The sequence below is a fragment of the Nycticebus coucang genome, chromosome 7 (assembly GCF_027406575.1).
Source record: "Nycticebus coucang isolate mNycCou1 chromosome 7, mNycCou1.pri, whole genome shotgun sequence".
Classification (NCBI taxonomy): Eukaryota; Metazoa; Chordata; class Mammalia; order Primates; family Lorisidae; genus Nycticebus; species Nycticebus coucang.
Genome location: NC_069786.1, coordinates 128569988 through 128586153, shown reverse-complemented (window position 1 = coordinate 128586153; position 16166 = coordinate 128569988). Strand labels below are relative to the sequence as shown.

The 16166-nt window shown below is 46.4% G+C and overlaps 1 protein-coding gene and 1 pseudogene across 1 annotated transcript; one reads left to right on the top strand and one right to left on the bottom strand.

Annotated features, from left to right (window-relative positions):
- Positions 1-9332: 9332 nt before the first annotated feature.
- On the bottom strand, positions 9333-10633 carry LOC128590767 (pre-mRNA-splicing regulator WTAP-like; annotated as a pseudogene).
- Positions 10634-11370: 737 nt separating this feature from the next.
- LOC128590768 (transcription factor BTF3 homolog 4-like) lies at positions 11371-13267 on the top strand. The gene has a single exon (XM_053598166.1). It carries the CDS (start codon positions 11436-11438, stop codon positions 11907-11909), a length of 474 nt encoding a protein of 157 aa, XP_053454141.1. The 5' UTR covers positions 11371-11435; the 3' UTR covers positions 11910-13267.
- Positions 13268-16166: the final 2899 nt, after the last annotated feature.

Genomic DNA, 16166 nt, shown 5'->3' with positions numbered 1-16166 from the left:
CGGGTTCAAACCCAGCCCCGACCAAATTGCAACAAAAAAATAGCCGGGCATTGTGGTGGGCGCCTGTAGTCCCAGCTGCGCGGGAGGCTGAGGCAAGAGAATCGCCTAAGCCCGAGGATTTGGAGGTTGCTGTGAGCCGTGTGACGCAACAGCACTCTACAGAGGGCGATAAGGTGAGACTCTGTCTCTACAAAAAAAAAGAAAGAAAGAAAAGGATAGGGTGGCACCTGTGGCTCAGCGGGTAGGGCGCCGGTCCCATATGCCGGAGGTGGCGGGTTCAAACCCAGCCCCGGCCAAATTAAAAAAAAAAAAGAAAAAAAAAAAAAGAAAAGGATAAAGTTTCTTTTTTTTTTTTTTTGTAGAGACAGAGTTTCACTTTATTGCCCTCGGTAGAGTGCCGTGGCATCACAAAGCTCACAGCAACCTCCAACTCCTGAGCTTAGGCAATTCTCCTGCCTCAGCCTCCCGAGTAGCTGGGACTACAGGCGCCCGCCACAACGCCTGGCTATTTTTTTGTTGCAGTTTGGCCAGGGCTGGGTTTGAACCCGCCACCGTCGGCATATGGGGCCGGCGCCCTGCTCACTGAGCCACAGGCACCGCCCCAAAAGGATAAAGTTTCAATCGTGAGGACGAGCAGGCTGATCATAATAGAAATCATGGGTGTTCAAAAAAGGGCAAGCATGAGACTCCAACCCCGTAACGTAATATGTCTAAAATGGCAACAATTCTAGCAATAGCTAATTATAAGGAAAAAACAAAATATATGTAAGGGTCTTTTAGTGGCATAGCCCCTGAGAGTTGATTACTTCACTTTTTTTTTTTTCCTTTTTGAGACAGAGTCTCAAACTGTTGCCCTGGGTACAGTGCTGTGGTGTCATATAGATCACAACAACCTCCAGCTTGGGCTCAAGCAATACTCTTGCCTCGGTTTTTCTATTTTTAGTAGAGATGGGGGTCTCACTTCTGCTCAGGCTGGTCTCAAACTCATGAGCTCAAGCAACCCACCTGCCTCAGCCTCCCAGAGTGCTAGGATTACAGGTATGAGCCACTGCACTCTGCCAACTTCACCTTCTTAAAGAAGATTCTGAACCCTTCCATGGGCTCTCATAAGCAGCTTCTTGTGGTCCTCTGGATATTGAGTGATTAAGTCTGCCGGCTTAATCTTGGAGATGTGAGCCCAGCTCTCAGTCCCCTTCAGCTTGACTCCAGTGGGGTGGATAAAAGCACCTGGTAGGGGCCTGTCCATAATGGCTCCAACTGAGTTAACATACCTCTTTCTTTCCAGTCTTTTAATAATACCTGTCTTCCGGGTGGCGCCTGTGGCTCAAGGAGTAGGGCGCCGGTCCCATATGCCAGAGGTGGCGGGTTCAAACCTAGCCCTGGCCAAAAACCACCAAAAAAAAAATAATAATAATAATAATAATACCTGTCTTCCAGTTGGGTAGAGGGGATTATCTCTTCCTCTTGAGGACTGGAAAGGACCTGCTGTCTACAGTCCAATAAAAGCTCAATGGACTTTGCAAAGATCTATAATGTGTTTGAGGAGATAACGAGCTTCAGCATATTCTCTAATTACCTGTGCTGAGAATGGCCACCCATTCAGGATCTCAAAAGGACTGAGTGTTAGGGTTCTTTTGAGAGAGATGCTCACATTAAGGCAATGGGGAGATCTTGAACCCAGTCTGTCTTGGTCTGTTGGCATAGTTTGGCCAATGTCCTTCTTAGGGTTTTGTTGGCTTTCTTGACCTTACCAGATGCCTGGGTCACCAAGAGGTATGCAAATTGTAGGCTACTCCTAAGCCAGTAGTTAGTCCCTGTGTTACTTTAGATGTAAAAGCTGAACCATAAAGGCTCAGGGGAAGACCAAAGCAAGATATGATATCCCTTAGCAATATTCTACATACCTCTGTTGCCTTCTCCATATGGGTTGGGTAAGCCTTGACCATCTTGAGAAAGTGTCTGCCAACACCAAAAAGTTTTGTATCCTCTTCACTGATTCTTTTTTTTTTTTTTTGAGACAGAGCCTCAAGCTGTCACCCTGGATAGAGTGCTGTAGTATCACAGCTCACAGCAACCTCAAACTCCTGGGCTCAAGTGATTCTCCTGCCTCAGCCTCCCAAGCAGCTGGGACTACAGGCATCCGCCACAATGCCTGGCTATTTTTTGGTTGCAGCCATCATTGTTGTTTGGCAGGCCCAAGCTGGATTCGAACCTGCCAGCTCAGGTGTATGTGGCTGGCGCCTTAGCCGCTTGAGCCACAGGCGCCGAGCCTCTTCACTGATTATTCACAGTAAAATCCAATTGCCAGTTTTCCTGTAGGTACCTGCCTCACTGCTACATCTCTCTAGCAATCGAGGCACTTGAACTCCCCTTATGGGTTGTTCTGAATACACAGGTAACACAAACCAATTATTTGACCAACTGTCAAATCCTCAGATAATAACCATTTTTTTCTAACAGGATCTTTGTTTTGAGACAGAGTCTCACTTTGTTGCTGTAGGTAGAGTGCCATGGCATCACAACTCACAGCAACCTCAAACTCTTGGGCTTCAGCAGTTCTCTTTCCTCATCCTCCTAAGTAGCTAGGACTATAAGCGCCCACCACAATGCCGGGCTATTTTAGAGAGGAGGTCTCAATCTGGCTCAGGCTGGTCTCAAACTTGTGAGCTCAGACTGTCTACCTGCCTTGGCCTCCCAGAGTGCTAGGATTACAGGTATGAGCCACCGTGCCTGGCCCTTCTTTTTTTTTTTTTTTTTTGTAGAGACAGAGTTTCACTTTATGGCCCTCGGTAGAGTGCCATGGCATCACACAGCTCACAGCAACCTCCAACTCCTGGGCTTAAGCGATTCTCTTGCCTCAGACTCCCGAGTAGCTGGGACTACAGGCACCCGCCACAACACCCGGCTATTTTTTTGTTGCAGTTTGGCCGGGGCCAGGTTTGAACCCGCCACCCTCAGTATATGGGGCCGGCGCCTTACCGACTGAGCCACAGGTGCTGCCCGTGCCCGGGCCTTCTAACAGGATCTTTAAAGACTTTGCCCCCACATGGAAGCCCTGACAGGGCTAGAGACCACCTTCTGAGATACAGTAGAGGGGATAAAAGGTCTTCCCTCTGCTCCCACCATCCCACAGGAGAAAAAGGATACCCCTTTTCCTTGGCCCAGTTCTTCTTCCTCTTTGGGTGGATCAGCCTGTCTTGTACTTACAGTGGTATGGGTAAAACTGGCAACACCAGGGCTACACATTCCTTCTCCTTGGCCACCCTCTTGGCCTTCTGCTCGGCCTTATTTCCTATGCTTCATCTCCCTTTTTTTGGTGCCCTCTACAATGCACAACTAGAATTTCTGTTGGTAAATACATTGCCTGTAAACGTTTCTGAATTTCCTATTCATGTTTAATCAGGGCATTTCTAGCTGAGAGCAGCCCTCTCTCCTTCCAAATGTGGCCATGTGCCTGGAGAATCATGAAGGCATATTGATTGTCAGTATACGTTTGTATTCTCCTGCCCTTGGCCAATTCCAATGCTGACCTCAGGGCTATTAGTTTAGCCTTTTGAGTCAAGGTATTTGGTGGTAAGGGGCTGCTCTCAAGAACCTGTGTATGGGAGACCTCTGCATACCCAGCTCTCCACTGTCCGTCCATTACCATACTACTACCATTGGTAAACCAAATGTCTTCTGGGTCCAATAGAGGGGCATCCTTTAAGACTACTCTCCCTGCCAACTTTCTTAGTGTTGACGCTTCACAATCACGCTTGTAATCCTAGCACTCTGGGAGGCTGAGGTGGGTGGATTGCTTGAGCTCAGGAGTTCAAGATCAGCCTGAACAAGAGCAAGACCCTGTCTCTAAAAAATAGCCAGGTGTTGTGGCTGGTGCCTGTAAGTCTCAGCTACATGGGAGACTAAGGCAAGAGGATCACTTGAACCCAAGAGTTTGAGGTTGCTATGAGCTACGAGACCATGGCACTCTACCTAGGGTGACAAAGTGAGACTCAAAAAAAAAAATGGCTCGGCACCCATAGCACAGTGGTCATGGCACCAGCCACATACACTGAGGCTGGTGGGTTCAAACCCGGCCCAGGCCAGCTAAAACAACAATGACAATTGCAACAAAAAATAGCTGAGTGGGCGGCGCCTGTGGCTCAGCGGGTAGGGCGCCGGTCCCATATGCCAGAGGTGGCGGGTTCAAACCCAGCCTCGGCCAAAAAAAAAAAAAAAAAAATAGCTGGGTGTTGTGGTGGGCGCCTGTAGCTAGTTCCAGCTACTTGAGAGGCTGAGTCAAGAGAATCACATAAGCCCAAGAGTTGGAGGTTGCTGTGAGCTGTTACACCACAGTACTCTACTGAGTGTGACATAGTGAGATTCTGTCTCAAAAAAAAAAAAAATGTAGGGTTTCCTACTTCTTCTAGAGCATTGCCAGGTTTAAGGTTGGACGGGTCTCCAGGATAACATCTGGATATCCTATTAGGAGAAGCTGGTATCGTAACCCATGACTATTGAGAGCCAGCTCAGTCCATGTTCGGTTAATAGAGGAGCCAATTGTGTGGCACCTGAACCTTAAGAGTCCTGGGAAAGACCAACTTTTGAGCTTCCTCTACCAGAAAGGCTATAGCCAACAATATTCTCAAGCAATGGGGCAAGTGCTTGGCTACTGGGTCTAAGTTTCTAGAAGAATATTCTACTGGCCACAATTCTCCAAGCTCCTGCACCTGAACTCCCACAGCTACTTTCTTCCTTTCATCAATGTACAATATAAAGGGTTTGACCAAGTTGGGTATTCCCAAGGCCACTGTGTGGGTCAGTGCTACTCGGGAGGCTAAGGCAAGAGGATTGCTCAAGCCCAAGAATTTGAGGTTGCTGTGAACTGTGACACCACAGGGTGACAGCGACTCTGTCTCAAAAAAAAGAGAGACTCTTACATAACCACATTTCTTTTAATTAACTTGAGTAATTTAACTTTGACATAAAACTTGTCACTGACTGTTTAAAAACAGGCTCTTCTTCTGTGGTCCAGGCTGAAGTGCAGTGATGCAAACACAGCTTACTGCAGCCTTCACCTCCTAGGCCAAGGGATCTACCCACCTTGGCCTGCTGAGTAGCTGGGACTACAGCCCTGACTTTGCATGACTGTTCATATTCCAGTGTTGTCAATTGACCCAAAGATGTCTTTAACGGCAATTTATTTTCCTCCAGATCAGAATCCAGTTTAGGGTCAAATATCGCATTAAGTTCTTCAAACCAGGCCTTCTGGGGGTGAAAGAGGGCACTCCTGACAGTCATGCTGAAAGGGTCAAAGAAAGCCGCTGTGACAGAAGGCTGGGAATTGTAGAAGCTGGGTGAGGAGGTAAATGGGAGTTTATTTTATCATTATTTCTACTTTCATGTGTGTTTAAAAATTTGGTAAAGGCAAAGTAGAAAAGCAAACTAAATGAAGAAACTGGAAAAAGCATGCCAGAACCACAGATGTAAAATGAAATTGTTCAGGCCAAGTGAAGATCTGGGCTCCCTATTTACATATTCAGCCTCAAAGCTCCCACCAAGGCAAAAAAAGCAGGGCAGAGGGGACAGGCTTCTCCCCATTTCCTTTTTGGTGGCGCCGTCAAGGTGAAGGCAACCACCCTGTGAAGGAGATGGAGGGACCCAGGGGGACTTCTAACTTCAGAGACTCAGGTACCATCTCTCCTGAAAGGAAAGGAACTGGGACATCTGGGAAAGGAGCTGAAAACATGGAGGAGCCCTGACAGGTCCTTCCAGCCAGGCCCGCTGTGTGCTAGTTTTCTTTTGTCACTGGCAGGCCCGGAGGCAACAGGAGGACCATCCATCTATACAGACTCCAGACAGGCTTCTAGCCAGGGCAGAGCTTCTGGGCAGCAGCTGGACCATCCCCATGCCTCCCCCATGTCCTCCCTGCACCATCCCTCCTCTCCTCCTCCTCCTCCTCCTAGGTCTTCACACTTAGAAGGCTTGGGGAGATAGGGAGGCTCCTGTGGCTCCGTGAGTAGGGCACCGGCCCCATATACTGAGGGTTGCGGGTTCAAACCCAGCCCCAGCCAGCTAAAACAGCAGTGGCAACTGCAACAATAAATAGCCGGGCATTGTGGCGGGTGCCTATAGTCCCAGCTACTCAGGAGGCTGAGACAAGAGAATCACTTAAGCCCAAGAGTTAGAGCTGTGAGTTGACGTCACAGCACTCTACGGAGTGAGACTCTGTCTCAAAAAAAAAAAAAGGCTTGGGGAGATGTCTAGAAATCCACCCTTTCTGGGCGGCGCCTGTAGCTCAGTCGGTAAGGCGCTGGCCCCATATACCGAGGGTGGCAGGTTCAAACCCGGCCCCGGCTGAACTGCAACCAAAAAAAAAAAAAATAGCCGGGTGTTGTGGCGGGCGCCTGTAGTCCCAGCTACTCGGGAGGCTGAGGCAAGAGAATCGCTTAAGCCCAGGAGTTGGAGGTTGTTGTGAGCTGTGTGATGCCATGGCACTCTACCGAGGGCCATAAAGTGAGACTCTGTCTCTACAAAAAAAAAAAAAAAAAAAAAAACTGCTTAGGCGGCGCCTATGGCTTAGTCGGTAAGGCGCCGGCCCCATATATCCAGGGTGGCGGGTTCAAACCAGGCCCCAGCTGAACTGCAACAAAAAAATAGCCTAACGCCCTAGTCCCAGCTACCTGGGAGACTGAGGCAAGAGAATGGCTTAAGCCCAGGAGTTGAAGGATGCTTGAGCTGTGTGACGCCACGGCACTCTACCGACGGCAAAAGAAAGTGAGACACTGTCTCTACAAAAAAAATAATAAATAAAAAAAAAACACAAACTGCTCGGAGCTTAGTGCAGCGGTTGGGATACCAGCCACATACACCAGGGCTGGCAGGTTCGAATGTGGCCTGGGCCTGCTGAATAACAACAACAACAAAAAAAAAATAGCCAGGCATTGTGGCCGGCACCTGTAGTCACAGCTATTTGGAAGGCTGAGGCAAGAGAATCGCTGAAGCCCAAGAGTTGAGCTGTGAGGCTACGGCACTCTACCAAGGGTGACATAGTGAGACTGTCTCAAAAAAAGAAAAAAACACCAAAAAACTACTCGGACCAGCATGGTGGCTCATGCCTGTAATCCTAGCCCTCTGGGAGGCTGAGGCAGTGGATCACTTGAGTTCCGGAGTTTGAGACCACCTTGAGCAAGAATGAGACCCATCTCTACTAAAAATAGAAAAACTAGCAGCAGCACCTGTGGCTCAAAGGACTAGGGTGCTGGCCCCATATGCCGGAAGTGGTGGGTTCAAACCCAGCCCTGGCCAAAAACTGCAAAAACAAACAAACAAACAAAAAAAAAAACTAGCCAGGCGGGGTGGCACTCACCTATAGTCACAGCTTCCTGGGAGGGTGAGAAAGGAAGATTGTTTGAGCCCAGGAGTTTGAGGTGGCTGTGAGCTATGACACACTGGCACTCTAACCTGGGCAAAGAGTGACCCCCGCCCCTGCCTTCTATATTTTAAGTTGTAATATATGAGGTACCTGGTCTACACTTGTGTTTTTTATTTAACAATACTGTCTTCAAAATTCCTCCTTATCAGTCCCAGCTACTCTGGAGGCTGAGGCAAGAGAATCGCCTAAGCCCAGGAGTTGGAGGTTGCTGTGAGCTGTGTGATGCCATGGCACTCTACCGAGGGCCATAAAGTGAGACTCTGTCTCTACAAAAAAAAAAAAAAAAATTCTCCTTAATCTACATAGAAATACATTCCTTTTTTTTGAGACAGTCTCACTATGTCACCCTTGGTAGAGTGCCGTGGTGTCACAACTCACAGCCACCTCAAACTCTTGGGCTTAAGTGATTCTCTTGCCTCAGCCTCCCATGTAGATGGGACTATAGGTGCCCACCACAACGTCCGGCTTTTTTTTTTTTAGCTGTAGCTGTGGTTGTTGTTTGGCAGGCTCATGCTGGGTGGGTTCAAACCCACTAGCTCTGGTGTATGTGGCTGGCATTCTAGCTGCTTGAGCTATGGGTGTCGAGCCAGAAGTTAATTCCTCTTTATTCTTTTCCCTTTATTTGTCTGAGATCATGTCCAAGCAATCCATTGAAAAGGAATGTCTTTCCATTGAGATAGGAATACCCAAACATAGCCAGAAATTTCAGGATAGTTCTAGGATTCATTTATTGACCTCCCAAATTCCAGAAACACTGAGTTAAATACTTTTGTATTCTTCAGATGGATTTGCATTCTGAAAGGGCTTCATAGGACTGTGATGCCTTAATCCAAACAATGACTGCATGATAAGAATTGGGACCAGGATTGCCAGAGGTAGATTGGTCTTTGAGTAGAGGACTTTATCTATGGTATCCCCAGGTCTAGGTGTTATAGCACCAACATCTCTAACAGTGTGTCTGTCCTTTTGCCTTCCTAAGTTGATCTTGGGTTCTTGATAATAAATGCCACCTTCCTAATATAGGACCTTCTTGCCACCAAAGAGGTCTGCTTCCCAGCCTCTCTCACTGATGAGTCAGGCACGCCACCAGGCATTGACCAGGGACACTCAGTAAGGTGCTGAAATGTCCTGAAGTCAGAGCTCCCCAGGGTGGGCTCTCCTTTCCCTGACACTGGGCAGTTTCAGGTTGATCATTCTTTATAAGTCATGCTCTGAAATCAGCTTTGAACTGAAGAACACGTGCCTTCCTCTAACAGTGTAAATGTCCCCAGCAAGCCTCTTCTTGGGGACATCCAGTTTTATGTGGAACTTCTCATCACTTTGGGCCACTAAGACCCACCAACAGAACCCAGGCCAACCTCAGGCCAACCCAGGGACCTCATAGAGTGTAGTCTCCTGCCAGACACACCCCTACCGAGAGACCATGCAGTTCTGCCAGTGTGGGCTTTTTATTTTTGAGACAGAGTCTCAAGCTGTCATCCTGGATAGTGTGCTGTGACTTCACAGCATACAGCAACCTCAAACTCGTGGACTCAAGCGATTCTCTTGCCTCGGCCTCCCAAAAAGTAGCTGGGACTACAGGTGCCCATCACAATGCCCGGCTATTTTTTTTTTTTCAAGGCACATTTAATTTAATATCAAGAGTGCAATACAAAAGGCTCAAATACAATGAAAGAACACATTCCCCCATTAACACCAAAAGACAATGCTCTTTTAACATGTGCCTGTCCAATGGAATGGGTATTTCATAAAGTTTGCTACTGGAAAAAATAATGCAGTGAGTCTCATCACAGCCAATATCCTTATACAATCTAGTTATGAAATGTTTGTTTGTTTATAATGCTTGAAACAGTTTAAACCTGAATTTGAGACCACACCTTCACGTTTGTACAGTCTTCAGTAAGATGATCTACAGTTTTTGCAACCATTCAAAGAACAAAACCATTGATTAAACCACATTGATGTAAGGCTCAATCAAGTAATATAGAGCCTCAGACTAAATGGTTAAAGTATTCACTACTTGTACTGACATCTATTATTTCTCTCATGACTATTAAAAGTTGTTTCTTAGCAAATGAACTCTTGTAAAGGTAAAATTCACCTCATTTGAGTTTTGACCCAGAAGTTCAACAACAATCATGAAGTCCACAGTCTTATTGGCAAAACTGATATACAGTGTCTCTAAGTCACTATGCTCAAGGTTAAGAGCGATGCATTTTACATGTTCAATTCATGATTTAAAATCTCTAGGTTTTCATTTCTCCAAATTGTCTGAAGACACACTGTGCCACAGACTTAAGACTTCTGCTTCTCCCTCTATTTTCTTCAAACAGAAACATTTCTCAAGTGTCTACATGTTCTAGAAGGGGAATTTTTCGGAGATGGCCACTTCTTCGGAATAGTCTGACGGCATCAGGCCTCTGAAGCAAGGGGAAGGGGAAGAGAAAAAAGCTGAAACACAAGGTTCATCTGGTAAGTTTTACATTAAGCATTACAAGCTGGACAGTATAAGAATGTGGCTTTTTTTGGCTCAAAAAGTCTGAGTCTTGGTGTGGAAACAAGTACTTGGCTGTCCCACCACAGCTTTCTCGTAGTGGGACTGTCAGGGAAGTCTTGACTGGGGAGTATGATTTGTTTACCTATCAGGTGTAAACTTCTAGGCACTCAGTTCATTTTGGGCTTGTTCCAGTTTGTCTTTAGTCTGTTCCAGTTCACCTTTCATTTTTAGGAAAAACAAGTTGATCGCTGGGTCTACCATTGTTGATCTCAGTTGGGCACACTCGGCTGCTGGACTTGCTTGAGGTCCTGGATTTGAGTGGTACACTCCTGCATCTCTTGTTCCTTGGTTGCTAGTCTCATTACAAGGATGTTTTCCCTCCGCGCAGACTCCTGCTGTTGTTGCTTTAGTTTTTCTTCAGACTCCCTTAAGCCAGTTACGTCTTTGGAGTTAAGATCTGTGTACTTGCCTTCCAAAGCTTGTACATATGCTTCATATTGTTTCCATCTTAAAATTAACTCATCTCGTGCCATAACTTTGAAGTCTGTCTCACTCAGTCGAACCTTTTTGGGAAGAGGTTCTTCGTTGGTCATCTTGAAGCCTCTCCAGACCGAGGCCGCGCCGGGCCGCCAGTCGCAGAGGCCGAGAGCGCGCTGCTCGCCCGCCGGCCGCCCCGCCGCAGCCTCAGCGTTCACCTTTATTTGCGGGTCTCGCTGCCACAAAATGGCCCCGGCTATTTTTTTGTTGCAGTTGTCATTGTTGTTTAGCAGGCTGTGACGCCACAGGACTCTACCCAGGGTGACAGTTTGAGACTCTGTCTCAAAAAAAAAAAAAAAAAAAGGACTCTCCAATCTTGTGTTTGGGGAATCTTGGGTGTGCGCGGACCCATGACTGCAAGCCCCACCTTCACACTCTGTGTACAGCTCCAACTATCCTGTTTCTGGCCTGTTTGGGATTGATTTCCCCTTGTCGGGTTTACATATCTTAATTTATTTACTTATTTATTTATTTTTATTGAGACAGTCTCATTTTGTGGCCCTCAGTAGAGTGCTGTAGTATCATAACTCACAGCAACTTTAAGCTCTTAGGCTCAAGCAATTCTTCTGCCTCAGCCTCCCAAGTAGCTGAGCCTACATGCGCCTACCACAATGCCCAGCTTTTTTTTTTTTTTTTTTTAGAGACAGTGTCTCACTTTACCGCCCTCGGTAGAGTGCCATGACATCACAGGACTCACAGCAACCTCCAGCTCTTGGGCTTTCGCGATTCTCCTGCCTCAGCCTCCAGAGCAGCTGGGACTACAGGTGCCTGCCACGACACCCAGCTATTTTTTTGTTGCAATTCGGCCGAGCTGGGTTTGAACCCGCCACCCTTGGTATATGGGGCCGGCACCCTGCTCACTGAGCCACAGGCGCCACCCCCCAGCTTTTTTTTTTTTTTTTTTTTTTTTAAGAGATGAGGTCTGCATCTTGCTCTTGCCGCGTGCTGGTGTTGGAGGACCCTCCCTGCTTCAGATTTACCAACAGCATGAATCAAGAAAAGTTAGCCAAACTTCAGGCTCAGGTCCGGATAGGGGCCAAGGCTATAGCTCGCAGAAAGAAGGTGGTACATAGAACAGCTACAGCTGATGATAAAAAGCTTCAAAGTTCTCTTAAAAAACTGGCTGTGACCAGTATAGCTGGTATTGAAGAGGTGAACATGATTAAAGATGATCGGACTGTTATTCATTTCAACAATCCCAAAGTCCGAGCTTCCCTCTCTGCTAACACCTTTGCAATTACCGGTCATGTAGAAGCTAAACCAATTACAGAAATGCTTCCCGGAATATTAAGTCAGCTTGGTGCTGACAGCTTAACAAGCCTTAGGAAGTTAGCTGAACAGTTCCCACAGCAAGTCTTGGATAGCAAAGCACCAAAACCAGAAGACATTGATGAGGAAGATGATGACTTTCCAGATCTTGTAGAAAACTTTGATGAGGCATCAAAGAATGAAGCTAACTAAAATTTTTCCTGATTTTTAGAAGCTGGCGTAGACTACATTTAACAAATCAGCTATGTGGTTCCAAAGTTTTACAGACACGGAGAACATCAGCTGTTACTAGTTCAGTAATATAAATATTTTGTATATTAATAATGCTGTTTGTTCAGCATTTTTCGGTCATTTGATTTTGCATTTTGCAGTTCCAGGATCTGTTCTTTTGGTCAAAATATGAAGTATTGGTGGAGTTTGAGGGTGTTTAGGGGTTTTGATTCTTGGGGGGGGGGGGTTTGTTATTTTTTTTTGGTAGTTTTTTTTGGCCAAGGCCAGGTTTGAACCCGCCATCTCCAGAATATGGGGCTGGTGCCCTACTCGTTGAGCCACATGTGCTGCCCAGATTCTTGGGTTTTTTGTTTTATTTTTTGTTAGAGTACTTTTGGTGTATGTATGTGTATGTATGAGTGTCAGTATGTGTATATACAGTGGAAAGCAAATTGGAAAACAGTTCTATTTATCCTTCTCCCTTCCCCAGTAGAAATAAAACAAATCTTTACATCTGTTACTTCCCCCCCCCCAAAAAATACATTGAAATAATGGAAAGTTGAGTATCTTGGATTTCACATCTGAAGAGATTTTACCATTGTAGGTTTGGTTTTAATTTGTTTAACTATAATATTTTTCATACATTTCTCTGGGTTTAAAATGTCTTGAGATATTTTGCCACCAGCTTCATGCTGAAGTAATGGGTAGCATATCTTTGGTGTGGTTGCCCATAAGCATTTCTTTTACTAGCTTTCTTCCTAAATGCCTGTTTCCTTTTGGTCTTCAAATGGCCTGGTCAGCCTTTGGTAACATTCTTCCTCATCTTCTACCTAGCTTGAGAAGGATGTTCTCCATATAGAGTTAAGCGAGTGCCTAATCTCATTTTGTGAGATATTTGTTCCCTCATCTTGAGAAACATCAGCTTCATCTTTAGCATTTCCCACTTATTTTATGGTGTGGTAGATTTCAAACTGGAATAGCTAGCATGTGCTTGCTAAATAACTTTATGCCGGCCTTACCCTGTATCCTAGCTGTTCTTACTAGCAGGTGCAAAAATGCCTCTTTTTCAGCAAGGTTGACATTGGGAATGTCCTTTTGAATCAGAAGAAAACAGGCCATAGTCTCATCCCCGCAATGGGCATTCTGTGAAATGATACTGGCCCTCTAGGAGGATTCCTCGACCACTCTCCTACTCTTGGCCATGAACCTACGTCTGGGTTGGATCCTGCTATTGTAGCTGCTCACAATACCCTCCTGCATGCTTAGAATAATGTTTTGGGGGGAGCACTGATAAAACACAGTATTTATTCTTTCACCGCCTTTCAGAGGACTTAGAGGTATGTTGCATTCATTCACTCAAGGTTCCTTCTTGCTATCTGATAAAAGCTTGCATTTTGCTCTAACAGCATTTTTTTTTTTTTTTTTTTTTGTAGAGACAGAGTCTTACTTTATGGCCCTCGGTAGAGTGCCGTGGCCTCACACAGCTCACAGCAACCTCCAACTCCTGGGCTTGGGCAATTCTCTTGCCTCAGCCTCCCGAGTAGCTGGGACTATAGGCGCCCGCCACAACGCCTGGCTATTTTTTTGTTGCAGTTTGGCCAGGGCTGGGTTTGAACCCGCCACCCTCGGCGTATGGTGCCAGCACCCTACTCACTGAGCCACAGGCGCTGCCCTGCTCTATCAGCATTTGTTATAGCCAATGTTTAAGGATAAGATTTAGAAAATCTACCATTTCCTGGCCCATCATCAAACTACAGCTTAACCTTGTAGCATACCACCTTTTATGTCAAGCTAGATATCTTTATTTGATATCTAAGGTGCAAGACCAACAACATATAGAGAGGTGTATTGACATGAAGGCAAAGCTCATGTATTTTTCATCCAAACACCTCAATTTATTTTATAAATTTGTTCATTTTTCCTGTTACATTTTATATAATATATGGACTTAACAAAATAAAATAACAGTAATAAAACAATAGTACAAAAAAGGAAAAAAAAGAGATGAGGTCTGGCTCTGGCTTAGGCTGGTCAAACCCACTAGCTTTGGTGTATGTGGCCAGCGCCCTACCCACTGAGCTATGGGCACTGCCCAGTGCGGGCTTCTTGTCCTCTTAGACAGTAGCTTCTCTTTGCAAAATGGGAAGATGGCATTATGGTTTCTTCCTCAGTGTTTGATGAGTTTGACTAGTGTGAGTTGGTCCTCTGGAAAGGAATTCCCTTTCGCCCACAGAGGTATGGGTAGCATTGCAGACCACCTGGATTCCTCAGGTTACCCTTCTCCTCTAAGGCCACCTGAGCCGGCACTCTGGCAATGCCTTCCCAGGTGGGGTCTTTCTTTCCTTGGAGTCATGTGGTGACACTGAGGGAGGGTTGCAAGATAGGTTAGCTTTTGTGAGGGAAACTCAGTTGGAGAGATCAGAGAATCCCCAGATGCACAGGGACCAGTAGGGAGATGAATGACCACTAATCCATCCTGACCACCGACAATGGTCAGGGGTCAGCAGGTCTCTTCCCATCCGAAGGGTGGCATCAACAGATCAAACTCAGCATTGTCTGGGTGGGAGAACGTTCCCCGCTCTCTTCTGGTCAGTGCTTTTGAACCCCCAAATAAACTGACAAAAAGAGAAATTAACAAGAAACAGATACTTTTGTAGGCAAGAGTTCACAGAAAATTATGACTAGAGGAGGCAGTTATTTGGGTCCCCTATGTCATTTTAATAGGTGAAGAAGGGAAGAAAGGGCACTTATACAGAAACAAATTGCATTTAGAATAGTTGAATGGTCCTCTTTAGCATAGTGGTGAGTAAAAAAGAAAAGAAAAAGGGCAGGCTGTGCCTGTGACTCAGTGAGTAGGGCGCTGGCCCCATATACCAAGGCTGGCGGGTTCGAACCCAGCCCCAGGCAAACTGCAACAACAACAACAAAAATAGCCCAGCATTGTGGTGGGTGCCAAGTCCCAGCTACTTGGGAGGCTGAGGCAAGAGAATTGCCAAAGCCCAAGAGCTAGAGGTAGCTGTGAGCTGCATTGTGGTAACAATGTTTAGGAGATCCCTCATCCCAGGGCTGATTTATCCACAGTCCTCTCTGGTTGCAAAACTCCTGGGAAATTGAGGGATTGAGGACAGCTGGGTACTTTATTTATTTATTTATTGAGACAGTCTTATTTTTTTTTTTTTTTAGAGACAGAGTCTCACTTTGTCGCCTTCAGTAGAGTGCTGTAGAGTCACAGCTCACAGCAACCTCCAGCTCTTCGGCTTAGGAGATTCTCAGCCTACCGAGTAGCTGGGACTACAGGCGCCCGCCACAACACCCAGCTCTTTTTGTTGTTGTTGTTGTTGCAGTTTGGGTGGGGCCGGGTTCGAACCCACCACCCTTGGTATATGGGGCTGGTGCCCTACTCACTGAGCCACAGGCGCTGCCCCGAGACAGAGTCTTAAGCTGTTTGCCCTAGGTAGAGTGCCATGGTGTCATAACTCACAGCAACCTCCAACTCTTGGGCTCAAGCGATCCTTTTGCCTCAATTTTTCTTAGTAGAGACAGGGTCTTGCTTTTTGCTCATGCTGGTCTCCAAATCGTGAGCTCAAGCTATCCACCATCTTTGGGCTCCCAGAGCGCTAGGATTATAGGCGTGAGCCACCACATTGGGTGGGTGGCCTGGACAGCTGAGTTCTTTAGGAAAGCTCTGCTTTTTAGATGAGGGGAATTCAGGAAAAAAATAAAGAACAATTCGGGCGGTGCCTGTGGCTCAGTCGGTAAGGCGCCGGCCCCATATACTGAGGGTGGCGGGTTCAAACCCAGCCCCGGCCAAATTGCAACCCAAAAATAGCCAGGCGTTGTGGCGGGCGCCTGTAGTCCCAGCTACTCGGGAGGCTGAGGCAAGAGAATCGCTTGGGCCCAGGAGTTGGAGGTTGCTGTGAGCTGTGTGAGGCCACGGCACTCTACCGAGGGCCATAAAGTGAGACCCTGTCTCAAAAAAAAAATAAATAAAAAAATAAAGAACAATTCTTCATAGAGATTCAGGGGCTTCTCCACTTATAATGGGTTCTCATCCCTATAAACCCACCATAAGTTACAATGCACTTAAATTGCTTAACCTACTAAACATCTCAGCTTTGCCTTGCCGACCTCATATGGCTCAGGACACTTACATCAGCTTACAGTTAGGCTGAAACAGCTGGCAACACAGTCCACTATAGCATGTTGGTTGTTTACCTTCCTGATCCAGTGGCTGACTGG

Coding starts and splice junctions, on each gene's coding strand:
- LOC128590768 (XM_053598166.1), top strand. CDS start 11,436: ATGAATCAAGAAAAGTTAGCCAAACTTCAGGCTCAGGTCCGGATAGGG.